Below are 24808 nucleotides of genomic sequence, written 5' to 3'. Positions count from 1 at the left end.
CACGGGCAGTACCCTGGTTTTGCTCCAGACACCTGGGAAGTGGCAGTTGGGTTTTTGGCCCTTTTGCATCTTGTTCATAAATTGTCAGAACTCCTCACAGTTATTTTTAGTCCCTTATAGTTTCTTTGTGTCTGTCGCTGGAGATGTTTGTTCAGGTGCGGGCACTGCAGCAAAGGATCCCAGATCCCAGCCCGTCTCCTTAAGATACGTGATGTATTTGGCTATGGAAAACAGGAGTGGTGGAAAGTGAGTTTACTTATCTAGTGGCAGGATCATCCTGAAACACAGACAAAGTTATCCTGTTCTTACCTGCCCTGCACCTAATAGCTTTACTCTGGAACTTTAATTTTTGTCAGTTTATTTTATCCCTAGGTCCCCAGCAAGCCTGGCAGCATCCTAAGAAACAGCATGGACTTGCTGTCACATGTTCACTGCACTGGACAGGATAGAGAGCGCCGACGACACCACCTTGCTTACCCAGACACAGCTCTGGGTCTACCACCAGGCCCTCGGGGTGATAGGTGTGCTCAGGGGACTTGCAGGGAGAGTGTTTGGACCAGTCACAAATGCCTGTGCCCCGGATGATTGTGTTGTATGAAATGTCCAGAACAGGCAGGTCTCTAAGAAAGTAGATGAGTGGTTTACTAGTTGGGGGGGGTGGGGGGGGGGTGGCAGGGCAGAGGACAGGAATGGGACTGACTGCTAATGAGTACAGGGTTTCCTTTTGAGGTTGATTAAAATGTCCTAAAATTCATTGTGGTCATGATTTAACTGTGTAATCGTACTAAAAACCATTGATTTGTAGGCTTTAAATAGGTGAATTGTCTGGTACATGAATTATATCTCAGTAAAGCTATTAAGGAAGAAGAATGTTTGGAGTTTAAGATTAGTTTATATTTGGTATGAGACCTTTTCCTCCTCCACCATTGATTTTGGCTGCCTTTTTCTTGACGTATGGGGCTTGTGTTAAAGTATTTTCATTTAGAACAAGTGAATTTAAGGCATTACATAATCTATAATAAACAGCTATCAAATGTATAGAAGAAAAGGGTAGCCAGTGAATAAAAGCAATTTGTGTGCATTTATCATTGAAAGTGAAAGTCTTAGTTGCTCAGTCATATCCAACTCTTTGCGACCCCATGGTCTGTCCATGGAATTCTCAGGCAAGAATTACTGGAGTGGGTAGCGGTTCCCTTCTCCAGGGAATCTTCCTTACCCAGAGATCGACCCCAGATCTCCTGCACTGCAGGTGGATTCTTTACCATCTGAGCTACCAGGGAAATCTTATCATTAGATCCCCCCAAACTGAAAGCAAATCATTGTCCATGTCCTGGTTTCTGCAAACTGAAAGCAGAAGCACATTAATGAATCTTCGTAGAAGACCAAGAAGGAAACCTAGAGACAATCAAGTCTGACCATCTGTCTGAGGAGATAATCAAATAACAGAGCAAGGAGTAGGAGGGGCATTGATCGGAGTGGGGCCTCATGGCCCTTAACTTCTCACTGCTTCTCTTTCTGCCACACATGCTGAGACCTGAAAACCTAAAGAGGAAAGAAAGGTAATCAAGAAAGGCTGGGAGCCACTACTTGGGCAGACCTTTGCAGATTTCTATTACGTCTGTATTTTCAACGTTGAATTAAGCCTTTTAAGGCTCTGCGTGGAACTGGATTTTGTGGTGGCCCAGCATGTTCCGTAAATGACTTCCCAGATCAGCACCCCAAGACTGCTCTTCCAGACCTCCTCCTTTCCCCCAAGCTCTCACCCAGCCTGCCCCTGGCCACCCTTCTTGCCCTGACTGCCACCTCAAGGTCATCCGAGGCCAGGCTGTCTGGCTCCCTGACATTCCCTGTCCTGTACCTTCCAGTTGGTTGGCATCTTCAGCCAGCCTGCTTTGCCCCCCTCCTCCTCCGCAGGAAGGGGTCTCCCCAGCTCCCGCGCTTGCTCCATCCTGTAGAGGATCAGCCCACTCCTCCGCTGTCCTTCCTGCCCTTTGGTTGGAGAGGATGCCAGAAGCAGAGCAGGGATCATGTATAACCTTGCAGGGTAGGAATTTTCAACTTGAAACTTCTTAGTGTAAAATGTTTTAAATTCTCTTTTTCAAACTGCAACTGGTTCTTACGGAGGGCTGTAGAAAGTAAGCCATGAAATGGACAGTATGAGAGTGGCAAGAATGTGGTTCTCGATTTTCACTGGGTACACAACCAAAGGCTTGGCCAAGGTGGAATCAAGAGTTAACTGGAGGGACTTTCCTGGCGGGCCAGTGGTTAAGACTCCACTGCTAGGGGCATGGGTTCGATCCCTGGGTGGGGAACTAAGATCCCATAAACTGAGCAGCCAAAAGAAAAAGGAAAAACCAACTAGAAGAACCCATTCTATAAGTCCTTCATTTTTGACTTACCAACTTACAGAGTAATTTGTTATAATTGAGCTGTATCTCTAAATGTCTTCCAAGTTGAAATTTGCTATTGATAATAATAGCTACTATTAAGGAGTACTGCTATTCTAGGCACTGTTATCAAAATTTTTGTCTTGCCTCATTTAACCCCCAGGAAAACTTTTAATGGTGATGATTCTGTCATCATTACCTTTCTACAAGTATGGAAACTGAGGCAAGAAGAGCTTCAATAACTTGTCCAAAATCACTCAGTCTTAACTGAAAGCTCCAATGTCTAATACCATGTTATACTGTCTTCTAGCTTCAGTATCCATGCTGTTTGGAACTTGAAAGGTCGTCAAACCTCTCCTCATGACAACGTGAATCTGAGAAAATAAGGATAAGCTAAATGAGAGTATGAATAAACTAAATGTAACACAGTTTTGATGTTTTCAACCTTCTGATGAGTGCGTACATCAGGGGTTTAGAATGTCTGTTCTTCTGAGGGCTTCTAGACTTGTAGAGGATGTTTCAGAAGACCAGTGGAAGGTTTCACTTCCACTTGTATTGTCTTCATAGTATGACTTTGACCTCAAATCCTCACTTTCTTTGTACTTTACACTTTTGAACTGAGAGGTTCAGAATCTCAATTTTGAGTTTGTAAAATGTCACCTTATTCCAAGAAACTAGAACTCCCTAAGGTTTGTCCATGATGAGGAATTTGTTTTCTAAGGAGAGTGGACCTTTCCAAACCCTAGGTAGATTTTACTGGGTAAATTTCTAATAAAGCCAGATAGGGAGGTAAGGGTGAAGGTTTCCAAGAATAAATATTTAAGTTGGAAATGGGAATTATCTTGACGAAGAATAAACCAACCACAGCCTTGGTGCTTTGGAGGCTTTTGGACGGATGAGATCTTCATCTCAGACCTGGCTTTTTAAACTAGGGTGTTTTAAATGGTGCTTTCAGCTAGAACTTCACTCTTCCACATAAATCTTGTCCTGACTTGCAAATGTTTTCCTTTTATTTTTTTCCTGTTTGCTTGTTTTAGTATTGTAGAGAGTGACCCAGAGCATCCCCATTATGAAAGACTATTCCTATTCCGTTCAGCCTTGGCATTCTTGGCATTGTGGTTGTAAGCAGGGAAAGGAGGAGAATGGGACAGTTTTCTAAAGATTAAGCCACTGACCAAGAGAGAAAGCAGACCTCCAGCAATTCTCAGAACATGTGAATTAATTAAAACAGACATGATGAACTGTGCCACATGGTTGGAAATGTTCGCAGGACTGACGTTGTCACCACCGTCTACAGGACCGAGGGACACATTACTGAGCGCCAGCCCTGTCTCTGCAGCACAGACTGACTTTCAGCCCAGGGCTCAGCACACACTTCTCCCGTCCTTAAGCCTTGCTTCCAAACACATCTGTCTCAGCTCTTGCTGAGAGAGAAGACAGCCCCGTTTCCTATCCGTCTCGGATAAAGCCAAGTAATGATTGTCCTAGGAGAAGTCAGGAGAGGTTTGTACACATGTTAATAAAAGCATAAATTGAGGATTCTGGGCTGCATTATCATTGAGGCTGTTATTGATGGTATTTTTACACATTTTACTTGGAAAACTTGAAGAACAAAAACAGGTTTGGCCTTGTGCCAGCTGGCTCAGGCATTATATTATGGTTAGAAGGTGTTTGTCACTGCAGAAAAATATATGGTTAACAGTCCCATCCTAATGCCCTCCAGACACATGTCAAACAGGAGGCGGAGGCCTCTGCAAGGCCCTGCGTGGACATTGACCCACTCAGGTCTCAAGCAAGTGGTTTCTGCTCTCTGGGCCTCTGTTTTCTGCTCTGTAGATTGGGTGGTTTGGAACAATCTCCACGGTTGCCCCCAGCTGTCCTGTTTTGCAACTGTGAGGTTTATTTAAGTATAAGGAGACCCTTTGGAGTCTGGAGGTCACTCCCTGGCTGTTTCTCTCAGGTCTTTCTCCTCTTGGCCTCCCAGACTTGTCCAAGTGTATGGACAAGTATGAGGCTGTGGTTCGCTCTTACTTTGTGACAAAATAGAGGACACTGAGGAATTTCAGTTTCTAGATAGCAGACTGTTCGGTCTATGTACCACGCCTGCCCTCTCGTTCTCACAAGTCCCGAGAACAGCTGCCGCCTCTGACGCATTATTTCCGTGCTGCTCTGAGAACCGTTACCGTCTCCCTTCAGCCCTGGCCCAGGTGTCCTGAGCCATTATCGTGCCCCTGCTGAGAGGGCGGTCAGACTCTCCTCTCACTGGACTTTTGTTGGGAGACATCAAGTCACCTTGAGGCCTGGGCTCCCCTGCACGGCCTAGAGCCACGTGCCCTGTCTTCCTGGAAGTACATTTTAGAGCTGTTGGAGGTCCAAGGAAAGACCACCACCCCAGCTTACCTTCCATCACTTTACAGTCCCGAGAACTGATGCTCAAAGAGGCTTACTGCCTTTGGGTATCAAGGGTTGATGATGGAGAGAATGTTCTAGGGCCCAGACCAGCACCTGCCTTAGGACTGCCCTCCCCAACACACACTTCTCCCTTATGTCAGAGGTTACAAAAGTTGATGATCATGGTATTAATTAATGGCAAAAATTTAGCCTTGTCTTTGTAAATTGCCCCGAAAGGTTGCCTCAGAGGTTTTAGGCAGGAGCCTTAGGTATATCATTTGGCTCCACTGTATCCCAATTTCATTATGTTCATGCGGGAAAAGGCACCTGGCTCTTTCTATCCCATAGTCATGCTGTGGAAATAAATATGAATATGGATTTTTCCAGGCCTTAAGAGTCATTCTAAGGGCCACACATTTTGTGTAAAATTGCATTTACTCTTCTGGTTGCTTGTCTAAAGTTTTCAATAAATCCAACTTACACATTTCCACATTCACAACAATTATAAAAAGTACATCCCAATTGTTGATAAAGTGTGCTTGTTTCTAATTTCACTGGTTATTAGAAAACTAACAGCCTTAAAAAAAATCTTCCACACGTTGGAAACAGAAATTATGGGTTGGGACTACTTATGTGATTATTAAAAGATTAAGACAGAATCAAGATTAGAATTTGTGAAGTTTTATATCCCAGGCCTTTATGGGAGGGTCAATATCCTTATACAAAGTCTGTAATAAATAGTCATCAGTGTCTTTGAGACTGAAAGGAAACACAAAGAATTTGGAAGGAGGTAGCATCTGTGCTAAGGAGTTAATACAATTTTTTAAAATTTATTTTTATTCGAATATGGTTGCTTTATAGTGTTGTTAGGTTCTGGTATGCAATGAAGAGAATCAGCTACATGTATCCATCTATCCCTTTCCTCCTGGACCTCCCTCCAACTCTGCCCACCCATCTCAGCCCTCTAGATCATCTCAGAGCACCGAGCCGAGCTCTCTGTGCGTGCAGGTTCTCACTAGCTGTCTGTTTGCACTCGGCAGTGTATATACATCAGTGCCCCTCTCCCAGTTCATCCCCCACCCTTCCCCCACTGTGTCCACGTCTGTTCTCCACGTCTCTGTCTCTGTTCCTGCCTTGGAAATAGGTTCATCTGTACCATTTTTCTAGATTCTACATATATGCATAAATCAGAAAGAGAAAAACAAATATCAGGAATGCATATAGGAGGAGTTAGTACATTTTTTATTCTGCCTTTTCTAGCCCTTTACTTTGTAAATCCATACACTGAACGTAGTATTATTAGACATTTCATTAGTGAATTAATGCACTGAATGCATTGAATTATTATTCACTGTAACATTTTGCATTTTAACCAAACCAGAGCTGGACGGGCTATAGTGGGACTGGCATTCAGGCAGGCATGTTTGTAACTATAACACATTTACGACACTGGACCCACCATGCTCTGCTCCAGACAAATCCCATCGAGCCACGATTCAGGAGACTGTTGGTTCTCACGTGTGGTCTGCAAACCCGCCGTATCAGCATCATCTGTGCTTCAGACGCCCCATCCCACACCTGCTGGGTCAGTATCCGTATTGTCACGTGATGCCCAGGCGACTCCATCTCCCATTAAAGTCTAAGAATCACTGACTCAGCAGCCTTCAGTTCTGTTCTCTCCCACTAGTCCGTGATAGAACGTTAACGCTTTCATATTCCGTACATCTAAGACAGTTCATGAGACTGAAGTGAAAGTCACTCAGTCGTGTCCAACTCTTTGTGACCCCGTGGACTATACAGTCCATGAAATTCTCCAGGCCAGAATAGTGGAGTGGGTAGCCTTTCCCTTCTCCAGGGGATCTTCCCAACCCAGGGATCAAACCCAGGTCTCCCACATTGCGGGAAGATTCTTTACCAGCTGAGCCACAAGGGAAGCCTGCTGTTAATTCTTTCCTTTGCTGAATATGATTATCGTTTGCTAGCCTCTCTTCCCCCTCAAAAGTTATCCTACATGTATTGTCAGTTTTATAGTTTATAACCCTGTCTGCCTGTCTTTCATTAAGTTGATTATTCCTGCTTTGATTTTTATGCCGGAAAGTAATTTGTAATCTGACAATTCCTAGCGTTCTTGTTTTATCTGGAATAACCTTTTACAAATGAATGTTCAGGAGGAAAAAGACCACTAGCCAAGAGCAGTGATTGCTTTTTTTGGCCAGTGTTTAAAACCCCCAAAGAGGGCATTCACCTTGATTTTCTTCCCTTTATTCTTAGTAGGAAGTGGTATAATGGAGGATTTTTATTTTTCAAGAAAAGAAAAACAATATAAGAATCAAACGCTTGTTAATTTAGCTGTTTTTGTCCCCCAAGTCCTCTTCCTACCTCTCAGCCCATCTGATCATTTCAGCTGTCTTCATCGTTTAATACAGCCAGATCCTCTATTTAAAGGCATTGGGAGTTGCTTTTCGCAAGTTTTCTAATATGCTAAGGAAAGCAATTTCGGTTAATGGGCCAGGGAGGCTCTGCCCTTGCCAGGGTGTGCCGGGTGGCATTCAGGGCCAGGGCAGGTGCTGGGCGTGAGAACACGCTCACCTCCGTCAGCCCGAGCCCAGGCAGCCCCTCCATGAGCTGCTGCAGCTCCGCAGTGTCATTAGACCTCTTAAGGCTCAGTCCTGGATTTCATCTGGAAAAGGAAAGGTTAAGGAAGCTTATATTCTCGAAAGACAGGGAACTCTTCCTGACAGTCATGATGCAGTGATCCCACCTGCCTCTCTGAAGACATCTGCGTCCCCCTAACTAGACAGGCTTCAGATCACTGGGGCTTTGGAAAGCCCACTTGGGGAGAGGAAGGTGGAGTGAGTGTCTTTCCCTGTGCGTCCCTCACATGCCGTCCAGTGGGGCTGGGCAGGGAGTGGAAGTCAGTTCTCAAGGGCACAGTGAGCACAGGTGAAGACCAGACTTCCTCAGATGCTGGGGGCTTGCTGATCCCACTGTCCTGTAGGCAGTGTAATATGCTTGGGGGAAAGGAGGAGAGTTCCCCGAGGCTCTGAGAAAAGAGATTCAAACAGAGTCACCTAACAGAGCAGCAAGGACTTAGCTAGTGGGAGTGTGGACAGCCTGAATCTGGGGAGTGAAATTCTAGATAGTGGAGTGAAATGAAGCCAGGAGAGCCCCTGTTCATAGCCCCACCTCATCCCCTCCAGGAGATGAACTGTCCTCAACAATGACTGAAGTGGGGTTGGGGGTAGACCAGGTCAGAATCTTCTAGAGCTGTGTTAGAGCACACCTGCCCAGGCCAGGCCCTCCCAGGGCAGCCACAGACCCCAGGGTTTACTAATCGAGTCATTTCCTACTTGAGTAGTTGACTAGTTGAGAACTTGGGTTCGGTGCCAGCCACATTGCAGATGGAATTCTGGATCTTCTGCTTGCTAAAGCTACGTGACCGTGGCTCAGTTATTTTACATCTCTGATCCCCATCTCCTCATCTGTAAAACAACAGTGATATAAATAGTAATTGTTCCATAGGAATGTTATCAGAGTTGGGAGAAGTGCTCTGTGCCTAACTCTTGGCAGAATACCTGTTGTATAAGGAAACACTCAGTGAATATAAAATGTCCTCCCATGGCTGGAACCTAACTTTATTCAGAAGGAAACCTGAGCTCTTGTTCAACTCAAAAGAACAAGGTAAACAGAGCAACTTTGATTATAATTCTAGACATTAGAGTCACTATTTTCATTTCACTTGAAGGACTTGCCATTTGTGTTACAATGAATAGAAAATGTCCTCCTCCTTATCAACTTCTTCCAAACACAGATTTTGTTCTTTTTTAAAACTTTTTATTTTGTAGTGGGGTATAGCCGATTAACAATGTTATGACAGTTTCGGGTGAACAGGGAAGGAGCTCAGCCATACATATACGTGTCCCCAAGTTCCCCTCCCATCTAGGCAGTTACATAATACTGAGCAGAGTTCCCTGTGCTATCAAGCAGTTCCTTGTTAGTTACCGATTTTCAATATAGCAATGCAAACACATATGTTTTTGAAAACTTGTCATGACAACAAATGACCTGGAAACTGGCCTTTAACTGGTTCTCTTCCTCCTCCCCCATCGTCCACGGGAAGAATTCCCTGACCCGGAGTGCACCTCTTCCCAATGACTCCCAGGCCCGCAGTGGAGCGCGATTCCACACGTCCTATGACAAGAGGTATATCATCAAGACCATCACGAGTGAAGATGTGGCCGAAATGCACAACATCCTGAAGAAATACCACCAGGTAATGTTTCTTTATTTTTATTTGAAACTCTGAGGTGGTCAGCATTCGTAATGAATTATCATCAAGGCCCAAGATTTAAATATGTAGTTAGGTCATGACGAGAACACATTTGACACAAAAATTCCCTCTAGCTGTGTTTGTAAAAATTATTGTGTCCAGATTACAGACAGTTAACATTTAGGAACGGTAGATTGTTAGTTATATGTGTAACACTTCTAATCTAAATACCCTTCTGTACAGTAGTTTCGATGATTCCCATTCTGATTTTAAAATCACTGAGCTTAAGGGTTGGCAACATTTTGGAAGTTATTCCGCACATGCCTGCCGGCAGTGAGGTGTTGACCCCTGAGTATTTAACCAATTACACCTTTTGAGAAAAGTCTCTGATTTTAGAAAACGGGTGTCTGTCTACTTACAACCTCCTTTTCAGAGCCCTCAACATTGTCCCTTCATAATCTCCTGGGGGTAGAATGAACTGTCCTGGGGAACGTCCATCTCTTTCTACCATGGGCCCCCCACCACTCTCTTTCTCGATAAATCCACACAGGTGCCGCAGGGCACACTTGCCGCTGCACTCTAAGCCCTCCATAAGTGGTAGTGGTCATAGCATCGCCAAGTTCTGCAGCCGTGACCAGTCACAACTGTGTCCCCTTGAGGAAGTGTAGTCTTAGGGCGTGAATATGGCACTGTTGATGGTGGCATTTTCGAAGCAGTCACCTTGAGAACTGGTGTTTAAACCACACACTGCAGCACATACCCACACAGGCACACACACATACTGCTGCTGTTAACCAAAGAAGCCTCAAAAGTGTTTATATCATCGCATCAAGTACCAGCCTCGCAAAGTGACTTCTTCAAAGGTGCTGCTTGGTTGGATCTGTGGGCGCTGAGCATCTGTGAAAGTCGGCTTCCTTCCTCTATGGTCCCGCTTTCTGCTCCAACATCAGAAATTGTTTCTTGCCGGTTGCTTACTCTGCTCAAATGTGATCGACTGCATTTTGCTCCTAGTGAGGTCAGTGAAACTCTTGAAGCTCCCTGCCTCCTGTTTCTGGAAACTTGGAGCTCCCCTGATTTGTATTTTTAAAAACATTAGTCAGCCTCTAAATTCATTTAACATCTATTCAATCTTTATAACACTGATTCCTTTTGAAATCCATTCTACAATGCTTGCGCCATTGCCAATTATGAAGGAAATTTTAAAGTGCCGGGTTAGTACCTATAAGGGTAGATACTCAGGCATTGGCTTCTGAGTGGATGGAATTCTAGGATGCAGCTCTTAACCAGTCACCCCCCGCTGGAACTTACTGTCATGCTGGTGCATCTTTTTCCACTTTCTTTAAATTGTCTCAGAACTTTCAAAGCAGTATGGTACCTCAGTGACCGATGAAAACATATTATTATGATAAGTGAGACTGTTCAAATGCAGTGTGACATGCAATTCAGATACCAACTTCTCGATGACATCTCTGAGTTCAGAATTTTTTGACTTTTACAGAAGTCACAGTTTGAAAGGTTTCCTCTGGGGTGGTTACTGTAACGAACGTGCAGATTTGACGTATCAGCAGTACTACATAAAATGCATTGGGGACCAAAATATGTCTATTAACATGCTCCAGGGGCTGTCACAGCCCTAAATATTTCCTTTCACTTCACTGCTACAAAATGGCTATTTTTGTAGTATGTTCTTTATCCAGAAAAAGCTCATTTCTCATTTCTTCATCATCTGTGTTTTTCCTCATGTAAAAAGTCTTTTATTTTTACTTTTGGCTGTGCTGGGTCTTCATTGCTGCACACGGGCTTTCTCCAGTTGCGGTGCACCAGCTTCTAACTGTTGTGGCTTCTCTTGTTGCGGAGCTCTAGGCATGCAGGCTTCAGCACTTGTGGTGCACAGGCTTATTTGCCCCCTGTTCCCTGCATTAACAGGTGGGTTCTTAACCAGCAGCCCACCAGGGAAGCACAAAACGTATTTAAAATATAATGAAAGGGTCTTAGTGCTAACCTTAAAACAGAGTGTTGTGGGTCAATTATTCTTTAAAAACAAAGACACTCATAGAAAAAGGGATCAGATATGAGGCTACCAGAGGTGGGGGAATTGGATAAAGGCAGTCAAAAAAGTACAGACTTCCAGTTACAAGGTAAATAGTAGGGCTGTAATATATAATATGATTAATATAATTAACACCACTGTATGTTATATATGAAAGTTGTTAGGGAGTAAATCTTAAGAGTTCTCGTCACAAGGAAAAAAATTTTCTTTTCTTTTGTAACTGTATGAATGATGGATGTTCACTAAACTGTGATAATCATTTCTTGATGTATGTGAGTCAAATCATTATTCTGTACACCTTGAACTTGTACAGTGCCGTATGTCAATCACATCTCAGTAAAACTGGAAGAAAACAATCCTTAAATAAATAGAGGTAAAGGGTCTTCATGACTGAGAATCACCATTGCCAATACAATTTGTTTAAAGGACAGTAGGTGGAAGGTCAGGAGACCTAGGTCATAGCTGATCACAAACTAGCTAATTCAGGGGTCTATGAACCTCAGTTTCTCCATCTGCATTTCATTCATTCATTCCTTTGTGCATGCATTCACTCTTTTTCTTATTGAAGTATGGTTGACTTACAATATTGGATTAGTTTCAGGTGTAGGGCATAGTGCTGTGATATTTTTATAAGTTATGTACCACACAAGTTTTTATAATATTATTGACTATATTCCCTGTGCTATGTATTTACTCTTGACGTAATTCCATAAAGGAGGTAAGGTGGCCTAGACTACTTTTAGGATTTACCACTAGTCAGAATTTTTTTTCTTACTTCGGTGGGGACTGTCATTTCTTCTTTTCTTGCTTTTTATTGCTTTTATCTTCTGATGTGCTTCTGAACCAGCAGTCTGGTCTAGACAAGTCATTAGGCTTGTTCAAATCCTGTTATCAATAGACAGGACAGGCTCTCAGAGAGGGCAGCTCCTATGGAGTATATTGGATGGGCTTTCTGACAGAGTTGGTTATTCTGTGCCTCTTCTTTTTTTCTTTTCTTTCATTGTTCTTTTTTTGTGTTTAAGTAAAATATATCCGGAGGTGCAGCTGTATTCTGGAAGGTTAAAACTACCCTAAGGCCAACCTCTGAAGGAGTAGCACAGTGCTAGGTGTTGAAAGAAATTCCTCCTGATTTTCTGATGAGCCAGCCTCACCAGCAGTGCCCATGTGGCAGGTGGTTCAGAAGATGAACTCTGGAGCTGGCTGCTTTGCCCCCGACCTGCTGCATGACCTTGGGCAAGTTACCTCACCTCTCTGTACCCGCTCCTCTGTCCTTAAAATTTGGATGGTAGTGTCTCCTCCATCCCGTGTTGTATGGGCTACCCAGGTGGCGCTAGTGGTGAAGAATTTGCCTGCAGTGCAGTAAGACTTGAAGACACTCAGGTTCGATCCCTGGGTCAGGAAGATCCCTGGAGAAGGGCATGGCAACCCACTCCAGTATTCTTGCCTGGAGAATTCCGTGGACAGAGGAGGCTGGTGGGCCACAGTCTCCATAGGGCCGCAAAGAGTTGGATACGACTGAAATGACCTAGCAGCAGCAGCACCCTCCTTCATCTGGTGTTGTGCTAATTAGGGGGATTGACATTTATAGCCTGCTCAGGACAGTGTCTGGTAAATAACAAGCACTATGTAAATGATCGAATATGATCTTTAAGTACTTCTCTTGCCAGTATCCCAGTGTTGAAATCATTCAATCCACTAGGGGGCCTGGTTTCTGGTAGAGTGTGGCACAGATGCAGAAAAATTTGAAGATCCAAACTGTAAGAAGTTAGATTTCTTCCAGGCTCCAGCATCCTGCCATAGTTTTTATCTGCTGCCCAGATCCCACCCTGATTTTCACTGTGTGCTAAGAAAGCACAGCATCATCTTTCAGACCAATGGAAAATTTATATTAAGCAAACTTTTATCTTTTCCTTTGTTTTTTTTTTTCTTTTATATAGTTGGGAAAATAACTTAGTGTTTTGGTGTAATCTTCTTTAGATTTCTGTCAGGTTAGGCAAACTCAGGTCTTATAAGTACCACGCGCTAACCGATTGCGCCACTGGAGCTCTAAACTCAGGTCTTATAGATGATGAAGCTAAGCAATGTTGGAGCATTCAAAAAGGAAAAATATGGTCAAGAACCTTCTTGAATGTCTTATTTCTCCTGTGTTGACTGATTTTTTTTTTTAACTGACCTAAATCCATTGGAAGTTTTGGAATCATGTAGCTTCTTCAGCTTTAATTAAAATGGAGTCAGTGTCAGTAAAATTTTAAAAATTTTAGAGGAGGGAACACGTTCCAATGTAGATAATCAAAAAATGCCTATGAAAATAGTATTAAGAATATCTTTTATGTTTTTGAAATGTAGGGTTTAAATTTGTTTTTTATTTCAAAGTGACTGAACTGACAAATTGACCAAGTAACCTAAAAATCCTTTCTTAACTTTTGTTATCTGGAAGACTGTTGGTAACTTGAGCCGAATCTAGAAGTTGTGCCTAAAACTCTGGAATCATTGTTGGAAAAGCTACTTAGTACGTCAAGTTTCAGGGTAGGATGAGGAGGGTGACTGCTTGACTTTTTTGGATCTTCCCTGGAATACATCTTTCTATCCTCCCATGAAGGACAGTGGTGTTGGCCACAGAGAGAAACTGAGAAAACAGGCCCAAGAAAGCCAAAAGTTAAAACTTTAAAAATTAAGGGTATGGTGCCAAAAGAGAAGTTAGACCCTCCATCAGCACTTCCCAAATTACTGATTGGAGACAGAACCCCCGCACAGCTTGTGAGAATTCATGTTCTGACTCAGTAGATCGGGGTGGACCTGAGACGCTGCATGTCACGGGCTCTCGGGCGATGCTGATGGAGCCGCTGTAAATGGCAGTGCGGGCCCCACCTCCTGGAGCAGGAGAAATATTCCGAGTCTGCTTATTGGTTCTTTTTGTCCTCTGTGGAGGAGAGGCCGGTGGAAATGTGAAAAGCACAGTCAAGTTTTACGTGTAAGCAGCTGGAACTGTGAGATTCACAGCAGGTAGCAGCAGATCCTGTGTCTTAGGAGCGGCACACACTCTCAGGAACGCCAGGAGGGGTCCCTGTGGCTCAGGGAGCGCCTCTCCAGCTCCACCCTGCAGACGGGCATCGCTGTCTGCCCCCAGGTTCCGGCAGCCGCACGGCCCACTTGCTGGCACGCGTTTCCTGCAGCACGTGATCTCCAGTTTCTGGAAATCCCGTTGCTCTTTTGTGTTTGAATATGGCCTGTCTCCCCACCTCTCTCCAATGTCTATGGACTGGACATTCTCATTCTGGTCTCCATGGCTCTCTTTTCCTTTCCCCTTTTCCATCTCCAAACATCTCTGCTCAATTTGGGGTTAATTCCTCAGCTGTGTCGCCCACTCCTCGTTCTCTCATCAATTGTTTTAATCCGTGGTCTCCCCTATCCAGTGATTTTTTTATTTCAAAGATTGTATTTTTTCTTCTAGAAGTTCCATATTAAAAACTCCACCTGTGCACTCTTGATCATTTTTCACTGTATACTCATTTCTGAAATTGTGTCCTTTTATTTCTTCACATACTATTATACATAAGTCTTCCAGTTCTATTTCCAGTAGTCCTAACCTCTGCCATTCCTGGGTCCTGAGTTTGCGGTCTCTTGTGTCTGCTGGCTCTCAGGAGTGACTGACCGGAGCAGAAGGCCCTGCAGAGTGTGAGGTCAGGACACTGATGAGAGAGGGGCTCCGGAACAGGGAGAGGAAGGGAGTAGGAGGGCAGGCTGCCAGGCAGGCCCCACAGGCCACAGCCAACCGGTGGGGCCCTTCCGGGTCCTCCGCCCAGCACTGCTGAGTCGGGCCCGAGGAACAGGGAGGCGGACCCAGGAGGAGCTGCCACCTGAAGCCCGCTGACGGCACTCCACAGCCGGACAGCCCGGCCTCCGGAGCGCGTCGCACCGTGACGCTTCGGACCGCCCTTCTCCATTTCAGTTGTAGTCACTGAGTAAACACCAACTCCACTTATGGTAAGGTGTTTGTTTTTAGTTGTTTTGGTTTTTTGGACACACCGACTGGCTTGTAATTTAGCTCCCCAACCTGAGCCCTCAGCAGTGAAAGCTCAGAGTTCTAACTAACTATTGGTGCACCAGGAAATTCCCTGATAAGGTGTTTATTTGTTTGCTTTTTCACAAAGTCATTTCATCTCTCATGATAATGTTATGTATGGGTATTTATAATAGCATAATAAACTGAGTTTGGAGCACCAGTGTTGGCATGTAGGTATATTCTGCAATATATCAGTACTAAGAATGTTTGTAAATACTGCAGAGAAATGTTTATTCCCTTTAAGCCTGACTTTTATTAAGTTTAAGAAAAGCAGTAAAATTTTTTACTTACATTAGATTAAATGGAGTCATCCTTAACATTCTTTTATTTCTCTTGAAACCAAAATATAGTAACTGACATAGACCATTCTCCAAAATATCAACTCAAGAAATGTTTGGATTATTTATTTGTTTGGTTCTTCTGAAACAAACCAATCCTTAGTTTCAGGCTGTTTTTTCCTTCCTTCCCTCTCTCCCTTCCTTCCTTTCTGTCTCTCTCCTTCCCTCCCCACGCCTCTGCCCTGGCCTCATGTAAGGAACATTATTGAAGTGATCTCTAAACACAGACAGAGGCACAATAAGAATTACAGATAATTTAACCTTTCAAAAACATTAACTGAAGCAAGACTTTACATTGAAGTATTAATTTGATGCTATATTAAATTGTCACTTCAAGCCCCTAAAAAAAAAAAGAGTGAAACATGATAATAACAGCAATTTTCAAGAGCTGGAGCCCAGGTTCACACTCTCATGCAGAGATATAAATATTTATCCATTCCAGTACATCACTTAGAATCCTCTCTGCTGAAACCTTCAGTCAGCTGTGAATCTTTTAATGGCATTTCATTTTGCATTAGAAAAAGCAACAGACCGGGGGATTCATAAGACTTGTTATTCTTGTTGAGTACCCAAGAGCAAAGGAAGCTGAGATCCTGTGGCTGTTGCGTTTTATATGTTTTTAAAATTCCAATTTCACCATGTCAGTTTATCATTATAGTTCTGACAAGCTGTTGTACAGGAAAAAAGTTCTAAGGGAGACTAATGAAGAGGTAAAATTTGCCTCTATTGTTGACACCAAGGAGTCATATAAAAGAAGACTGTTCTAAGAGAAGACAGAAAAAAGTAAAAACTCTATGGGTTACAGATGAACATTGCCAGCAAATACAAGTGTCTGAGAAGCACTCTTGAAAAACACCAAAGTCACAGCATGAAAAGTTACAGCCCGAGGTGACACGAGGCATCCAGCTATGAAAATGCTAAAGTGAAAAATACTTAATAAAAAAGAGTATTTTTAAAAGGCAAACGTAGGTAATGCAGCGAGTTTAACAGAGAATATGGACACTGACTCCAAGAATACTTGGCGGTGGTTTTAGTTCTGTACAAGAAGCGTAAGAAGAATTAACAATGATCAGGGTCAGTTTTTTAAAAAATTGGGACTGTCCCGTACCTTATTTAGATAGAAGGTCGGTGTCCTGGCTGAACTGCGAACATCTGTCAGTTCAGGTGCCAGGCAAGACCTTCCCTGCTGGATAGGAGAGAGTGTGCCCTAGGGACCGAGCGGTGGAGATGACCGGCCAGCTTTGGGCCACAGGTGGGAGGGCCTCTGGGAAAGGGCGGGCGCTGAGGCGCCAGAAAGGAAGGCCCTGCAGGCTTCTGTGTACACGGCTGGTCCTCTCCCGAAAGGACTCATCCCTCTGTCTGTGGGTGCCCTCAATCCCTGGTCCGCACGAGGATGACCAGTGCTGCTGTGTTTGGCCCATTTGTGCCCTCTTACGTCCCTTGGGACCTCAGAGTGGCAGAGGACAGACGTCCACAGACTCACCTGGCCCCTAGAGAAGAGTCTCCCGGGCAGGACTAGGGCACAGCACCTGTCAGAAGTGAACTGAGATATTACAGTGGCAGATAGGGAACACTGTCCTCTGCCTGTGAGGAAGGACTGCCTTGTAGCCACGTCAGGACGCTGATGCAAAGTGAAGGAAATCCCTCCCCTTTCTATTATTTTTTGGTTCTGGCTGTGCTGCGAGGCTTGCGGGATCTTAGTTCCCTAACCAAGGATCCAAACCGGGTCCCGGCAGTGGGAGCACCAAGTCCTAACCACTGAACCAGCAGAGAATTCCTCTGCACCTTTTTAAAGAGTGACCCTCGGGATTAAGTCACTATTTCTCCATGCTTGTAGTCCCTATTTCTCCATTCTCCCGACAAAATTGGAAACTAAGCATGTAAAAAGGAGGCAGCAAAGATTCATCGTTAGGTTGTCTTGTGATCGGATCAACAGTATTAGAAAGAAATTAATAGATGCTGAGGCTGTTTTTAACTATTAAAATAAGGGGTGCTCATACAAAAAAAAAAAAATCATGAGACTGTAGTGCCCCAGTACACATTTTTAAAATAATTTCTGAAGCATTTATTTACAGGTTCTTTTGTTAATTTGTCAGTGATTAAGCTTTTGAAGGGGAAGTGCTTGGAGTTCTGATCCTAAAAGCAACATAACTGAGAATTATAACTTTTACTGTCTTCTGTATTTACGAAAGTATTATCATACTTTATATTTAAAAATGCACACACATAAACATTATTCATTTTTGGAAAGTCTGTTCTGTGGAGATGTGCTTTAAATTGGGAGGTCCTAGCCTGCATTTAAATAGAACCCACTTCTCAGGGAGCACTTGAGGAGCACGTCAGGTGAAGCCTGCCTCCCTCACCCTTTCCTTCCTGCCTGCCTCTCCCATCCCTCACCCCAGGGTCTTGATTTCATTTGGCTCCTGCTTGAGTCATCGCTGTCCCCCCAGCGCCGTTTCCCCGATCTTCACACCCTTCACAAAGCCCCTGAGCTCTAAGGACTGTTATTGCGCCTCTTCTCCAAATGCAGACACACAGAGAGGTTGACTAATTCCCAAAGGTCACACAGCTAGTGCTCATGGTGCTGGCCCAGGAAGGCTCAAGCAGTGTGATTGTGGCCCTGTGTTTGCAGTCTCCCTAGATGTGGGATAACCTCCAGGAGTTGGTGGGGTGGGGGAGCCCGCTGAGACGTGCCCACTGGTGTTAGGGTGTGTGAACAGCACTTAGTGGGTCAGCAGGTGGAGAACGCAAGGGGATTACTATCTGGGCCTCCCTGCGTCAACTCCCACGCCCAGTGACCCTCACGCTCCACTTCGGTGGTCGGCCAGCCCAGGTGCTCACAGACCCAGTGGGACGTCCTCCACTGAAATGAAACAGGGTCGTCTTTTCCCAGGGCTCCCACCCAGAAATTCAATTCATGGGGGAGGTTTTCGCTCCTGCAGTTTGGTGCGGGAGTGCTTTCAAAGTGCTTTCTAAACCTTTGGGACCAACTGCTGCTTGTCAATACTGGAATCTAACATGATAGGCTTTCTGGGGTTGTGGTTTTGTACATGATTATAAACTCAGGAGTTTTAAGTTTTTTAAATCTCTGTGTTGCAGGGTGTTCAACAAAGGCTTCAACAAAGCCTTATAGGTGAGCCTTGCTTTTGAGTATAAGAACATGTAGAAACTTGCTGATAAGGTGAATCAAATTTGATCTATGTTTTAAATATGTTTTATTTAATCTTAAAGATAGAGGAGTTGCAGAATATAACATGCACGTGTGTTTCTCCCTGGGGGGCGGGGGGGAAGCGTACCAGTGATTTCCCATGTAGAAGTCAGGTGCCTTTCACATTCATCAGTACAGACAGTGGTATCTACACTGATCCGGGCATTCTGTGGCTCTGTACAGAGATTTGGATCAAAGAGATGTGTTCTGCCAGCAGGATTTTTAAAAGATAGGCCATGATGACCCTAAACTGAGCAGAACAGCACAAGGCGTGGGGCGCAGGGGGAGGGAGTTGAATAGCCAGACTGAAGCCTGTGTGCCCCCCAGGGCAGGGGGCAAGTTCGCTTGGGCCCTCAGATCACCTCTGCAGAGGCTCCCTCTGGGTAGAGCTCAGATCACGTCTGTGAGTCAGTTTGGAGCACAGAGCAGACGGGCTGACATTGAGATTGCTTACCAGAGTTCTGCATGTGAAGAGCAACCGCGATCACCGTCCTCGGGCAGGAGAAAGAGCAGCACGGAGCACAGGCGTTGTGTGAAGTGTGCTGACACCCTGCTCCCTGTAATCCCCACCCTAACCTTCTTGGTAGGAATTACGGTGCTTGTTTTCTAGAAAAGGACATTGAAGCATAGGATGGTTTAGTGAGCTGCCCAGTATCCCACTGCTGGTAAGTGGAGGCACCGGGATGCCCCTGCATGTCGTCTCTCTGGCTCCAGAACCTCCATCCTTCCTGCTGAAATTATGCGGCTAGACTCCCTCCGCCTCCATGCGGCCGAGGCCCAGCCAGCCAGCCCTCTTCAGAGGCACCAGACAACCACTCCTTTTAGGTCTTTACATCAGACGTGAGAAATCTTCCTTTCAGCCAAGAGCTCTTTACCACCTGTTTTGTATTAGCAAAACTCAAGTTTATTGTTTTTTGAAAGGCGAGAAATAGAAAAATTTCCTCTCATCTGACTTCAGATTAGGAACAAGTTGGGGGTGAAACTCTACTCAGAAAAAGCCATCGTATTGAAATATGTAGCTCAATTATGGTAAGTTTTTTTTTTAAGGGCAGAAGCATCTTTAAAATCTTCCAAACTTTGAGTGGGAAAAATCAAACTCCTCCACTGATGCTGTACTTCTTTTCTTTAATGATAAAAATTAAAGGCTTTCAAAAAAAGTCTTAAGATGGCTTCTTATTATCAGAGTTGATTATTGCAGTGTCTACCACTAAAGTGTGTGACAGGGCATTCTGATTACTTTCTTACTTTTATAAAAGTGCATTGTACAACTGAAAAATTTGAGGACTTTTTTTTTAAATGAAGAAGGAGTTACCTTAAATGTCACCATTACCATGGTGACTATTCTGCCAGCCATCTGTCTGTAAACAGGCACAGTAAGTACAATTTTTACAAGTAGGTACAATTGATGCTAAGTTATTCTGGCCATTTCACACATGTCACAGGCATCAAAGAAACTTTTTAGAATCTTCTTTCCCCCTCATTTTAAAGAAAGGAAAACCTAACTTTGAAAAGTACAGTGGGACCCAGTTTGTAAGGATGGTCTTTTGAAAAGTGTCTCCACCTGGTGGCCGTTTAGAGTATGGTCACTGAAGAGGGATAGACACATGTTGTGTTTTTGCAACTCTCGGAAATGGTGTCAGTGCTGGGACCGACTTGTCCAGTGATGAATCCAATGTGGGGCCAGAGTGTGTCCATCTGTCTGTGGAGCTTCACACCACTGCTTTGGTGGGCAATTTATTATTTCTTTCACTGACATGAATTTTTTATTCAATGTCACTTGTGAATCTACAAAGTAATCATTTTAACATATCCAAAAAAGTATTAATTTTTTTCATAAATTATTTTTTAAATTTTATTGAAGTAAAGTTGATTTACAATGTATTAACTTTTTCTGTATAGCAAAGTGATTCACTGATACATATGAATATATATATGTGTGTGTATACACACACACACACACACACACACGTAAAATCTTGAAACTGAGCTTCCTGTGTCTCCTGATTGGCAGGTGGATTCTTTACCACTGGGCCACCAGGGAAGCCCATATATATATTTTTTTTTACACATTCTTTTCCATTATAATTTGTCACAGAATATCAAATATAGTTCCCTGTGCTATACAGCAGGACCTTGTTGTTTGTCCATCTTATATGTGATAGTTTGCATTTAGTAATCCCAAACTACCATTCTTACCTTCCTCTATCCATCCCCCCACTCAGCAACCACAAGTCTGCTGTTTTGTAGATGATTTGTGTTGTATTTCACATTCCACATAGAGGTGATATCATGTAGAATATGTCTTTCTCCTTCTGACTGACTTTGCTTAGTGTGATAATCTCTAGGTCCATCCATGTTGCTGCAAGTGGCATTATTTCATTCTTTTTTATGACTGAGTAAATATTCCACTGTATATTCGTACCACATTATCTTCATCCATTTATCTGTTGAGAGACATTTATGTTGTTTCCATGCCTTGGCTATTGTGAATAGTGCTGCTGTGAACACAGGGGTGCATGTATCTTAATGAATTATATAGTTTTGTCTTTGGATATACATGCAATACGTAGTGGGACTGCTGGATCATGTGCTAATTCTAGTTTTAGTTTTCTGAGGAACTTCCATACTGTTTTCCACAGTAACTTTACCAACTTACATTCCCACCAACAGTGTAGGTGCATTTCCTTTTCTCCACAGCCTCTCTACCATTTGTTATTTGTAGATTTTTTAATGTAATGGCCATTCTGACCAGCATGAGGTGGCACCTCAGTGTCATTTTGATTTGCATTTCTCTAATAATTAATGTTTACTAGCAAAAATGGCAGTGATGTCAGATTAGTACTATACTGAAAAACAATTTTAAAAACCTGTGAAAGTCAGTTATATTCTAGTTGATCTTCACTTATGAAAGACTCGTTTGCAGAGCTGAACCTGGATGTATTATTTCCGAGGTCAGAGTTCTAAATTTGTCCTTCTATTTTCCCATATATTTAAAGTATGTGATGGGTTGTTTTTTAATGTCTTTATACTTTAGGATGAAGGGCCTCCGGGGGGAGAGGGGGGGTCAATGGTAAAGAATCTGTCTGCCAATGCAGGATACGTGTGATCAGTTCCTGGGTTGGGAAGATCCCCCGGAGGAGGAAATGGCAACCTACTCCAGTATTCTTGCCTGGATGAAATCCCATGGACAGAGAGGAGCCTGGTGGGCTACAATCCATGGGGTTGCAGAGTCAGAAATGACTGGGCATATACACACATACAATAGTTTGTGATTTGAGCATCTTTTCATGTACCTGGTGGCCATCTGTGTTTTCTTTGGAGAAATGTCTACTTATGTGTTCTGTTTTTTTCGATTGGGTTTATTTTGTTGAGTTGTATGTGCTATTTGTATATTTTAGAAATTAAGCCCTAGTCAATCGCATCATTTGCAAGTATTTTCTCCCATTCCATAGGTTGTGTTTTCATTTTGTTTATGGTTTCCTTGGCTGTGCAAAAAGCATGTAAGTTTAACTAGCTCCCATTTGTTTTTATTTCTATTGCTCTGGGAGACTATCTGGTAGCAATTTAAACATTAGAGTCTCAATAAGAAACAGAAAACCAAGAGTCTGACTCTCCCAGCTTCTAACACTGAGCGCTCGCCACAATTTCCTCTGTAGTCTCGACTTTAACACTATCAAAGGCGTTGATCATAGTGGCTAGGTGATGCTGCCTGAACCTCGTAAAGTCATCATCAAGGCTTCTAGGAAGGAAGATGGAGAACCCAGGTCATGATTTCACTTTAAAGAAGTTATAGAAAGGACTAGTCACTTGTCCTCTCTCCTCATGCCATTATATACAAATTAGTTGGGAAAGTTAAGAAAAAAGTGTCTCTGGAGATAGATTTTCTCATCTGTCTGCATGGTGCACTCAGACCTGGTCTTCAGGTGTATAAACATGGTCATTTTCTGTAAATAAGACATTAATGGTTGTATAAACCACTATCACTTTGTAAAACACCATAGGCAGAGGAGTTATTTTATATCTGAACCAACAGCTTTTGACTGGATCTTTCCCCCCTTTTTTTCTTTCTTTCTTATGCAGTATATAGTGGAATGTCATGGGATCACCCTTCTTCCCCAGTTCCTGGGCATGTACCGGCTTAATGTGGATGGAGTTGAAATATATGTGATTGTTACAAGAAATGTGTTCAGCCACCGTTTATCTGTATATAGGAAATATGACTTAAAGGTAAGATTTTTATCTTTTTGTTCATTAAGCTTGTTCATCCGTGTTGTGTGTAACTGATCAGGCTGAGCACTTAAGAGGCACCCAGAGCTCAAAGCACTAGGCAGCCAGCAGTGCACTTCATGTTAAGTGAGGATCTGGTGGCTTAGACAGTAAAGCATTCACCTGTGATGTGGGAGACCTGGGTTTGGTCCCTGAGTTGGGAAGATCCCCTGGAGAAGGAAATGGCAATCCACTCCAGTACTCTTGCCAGGAAAATCCCCCAGACGGAGGAACCTGGTAGGCTATAGTAGATGGGATTGTAAAGAATTGGACACAATTGAGCAACTTCATTTTCTTTCTTTCTTTCTTATTGTACCTATGAGAGATACCACATCTAATTTATTGAGCTAGTATGTATTGAACACCAGCTATGTGCCATGCCCTGCTTTTAAGTGCTGGGAACAGTGTGAAGAACAAAACAGACCAAACCTGCCCTCAACGAGCTGACATTCTGGTGGGCAAAGACAGATAAGTAAGTCACATGGTGTGCTAGGAACTGATCCGTGCCATGGACAGAAGAAAAGACAGGAAGGATGGGGAAAGGATGCAGTTTGGAATAGGGTGTCAGGAGGTGAGGGACAGGTTGTTTCAAAGATTTGGAGAGGGAGGTAGACCACTGGAAATTCTGATTGTGGAGTGAGGGGCTCTGACTTCTGAGGTCACTGATGTAGACAATGTTCGGGTCAGAGGCTGGCATACTATGACCTGCCCGCATGGCAAGTTCAACTTGGCCATTTTTGTTAATAGCTTTATTGGAGTCCCACTATGCCTGTGGTTTCTGTATCATGTGTGGTTGCACTATAATAGCAGAGTTGAGTAGTTACCATAGAGACCATTTTGAACCGCAAAGTGCAAAACACTTACCCTCTGACCCTTTCCAGAGAAAGTCTGCCAACCTCTGGTCTTCATCAGTCAGTCTCAAATTTTTTTATCTCAGACGCCTTCACACTCTTAAAAGAGGACCTCCAAAAGCTGCATATGTAGGTTAACACTAATACTTAATGTTAGAAATGAGAAAAAATTTTAAACTTAGTTTTTTTAAAATAGTAAAACTATTAATGTTAGCATATCTTTATGAAAAGTATCTTTCAAATCAAAATGTTTAGTGGGACAGGTGGCATTGTTTCACATCTTTGCAAACCTCTGTGATGTCTGCCTTGGTGAGAGAGCAGAAACGTCCCGTCTGCTTCTGCTGTCCATCTATTGCATGTTACTTGAAGAGTATGAAAAAAATCAGACCTTACACAAATATGTAGTTGGAAAAAGGAAGGGGTTTTTAAAATAACTTTTTCAGAAATTTGTGGGTATTTTTCTTTGATGGCACACGTAGGCCTGACAAGTGGTAATTTCTCAAAGCTGAGTTACAGTGTGGAATCTGAAATCTCATCAGTGAACTTTTTAAAACCCATCAGTCTGTCTGCATGCATTGATCTGAATACATCATGCTTCCGTCATTTTGAACAATGGGTTAACCAAGTTACGAGTTCTTCCAAATACTAGCACATTTCATTAAACAGTATCAGGAAGCCACATAAATATTGCCACCTGCCTCATTAGAAAAGCCTTTCTATATTAAGAAGCTGTCAAGCTCAGGGTGGTGGATACAAGTTTTTTAAAGTTTTCATTTTCACTTGAAAGCTTAAATTTTATCAGTGGGTTTCCTGTGAAATGACAGCACAGAGCTGAGCCAGCAGCTTTGTTCCTCTTTGAGCAAGTGCCTGTCAGATACCCAGAATGGAATAAACAGGTTCCAGTTGTCTTTTCATGGAGAAATGATTTCTGGAAAAAAGTGGCTAGTTCAGCTCATAACTCAAAACCATCACCAAGATAACTGT

The 24808-nt window shown here is 43.3% G+C and overlaps 1 protein-coding gene across 1 annotated transcript in view; it reads left to right on the top strand.

Annotated features, from left to right (window-relative positions):
- PIP4K2A (phosphatidylinositol-5-phosphate 4-kinase type 2 alpha) overlaps nucleotides 1-24808 on the top strand; it is a 177884-nt gene that overhangs the window by 116083 nt on the left and 36993 nt on the right. Inside the window, exons 4-5 of the mRNA XM_020869175.2 lie at nucleotides 8899-9051; nucleotides 22788-22934. Of these exons, the coding sequence (XP_020724834.1) occupies nucleotides 8899-9051; nucleotides 22788-22934 (300 nt within the window). The remainder of the gene's footprint in view (nucleotides 1-8898; nucleotides 9052-22787; nucleotides 22935-24808) is intronic.

This window comes from Odocoileus virginianus, chromosome 9, assembly GCF_023699985.2.
Source record: "Odocoileus virginianus isolate 20LAN1187 ecotype Illinois chromosome 9, Ovbor_1.2, whole genome shotgun sequence".
In the NCBI taxonomy this organism is placed as follows: Eukaryota; Metazoa; Chordata; class Mammalia; order Artiodactyla; family Cervidae; genus Odocoileus; species Odocoileus virginianus.
This window is presented reverse-complemented; position numbering and strand designations above follow the sequence as displayed.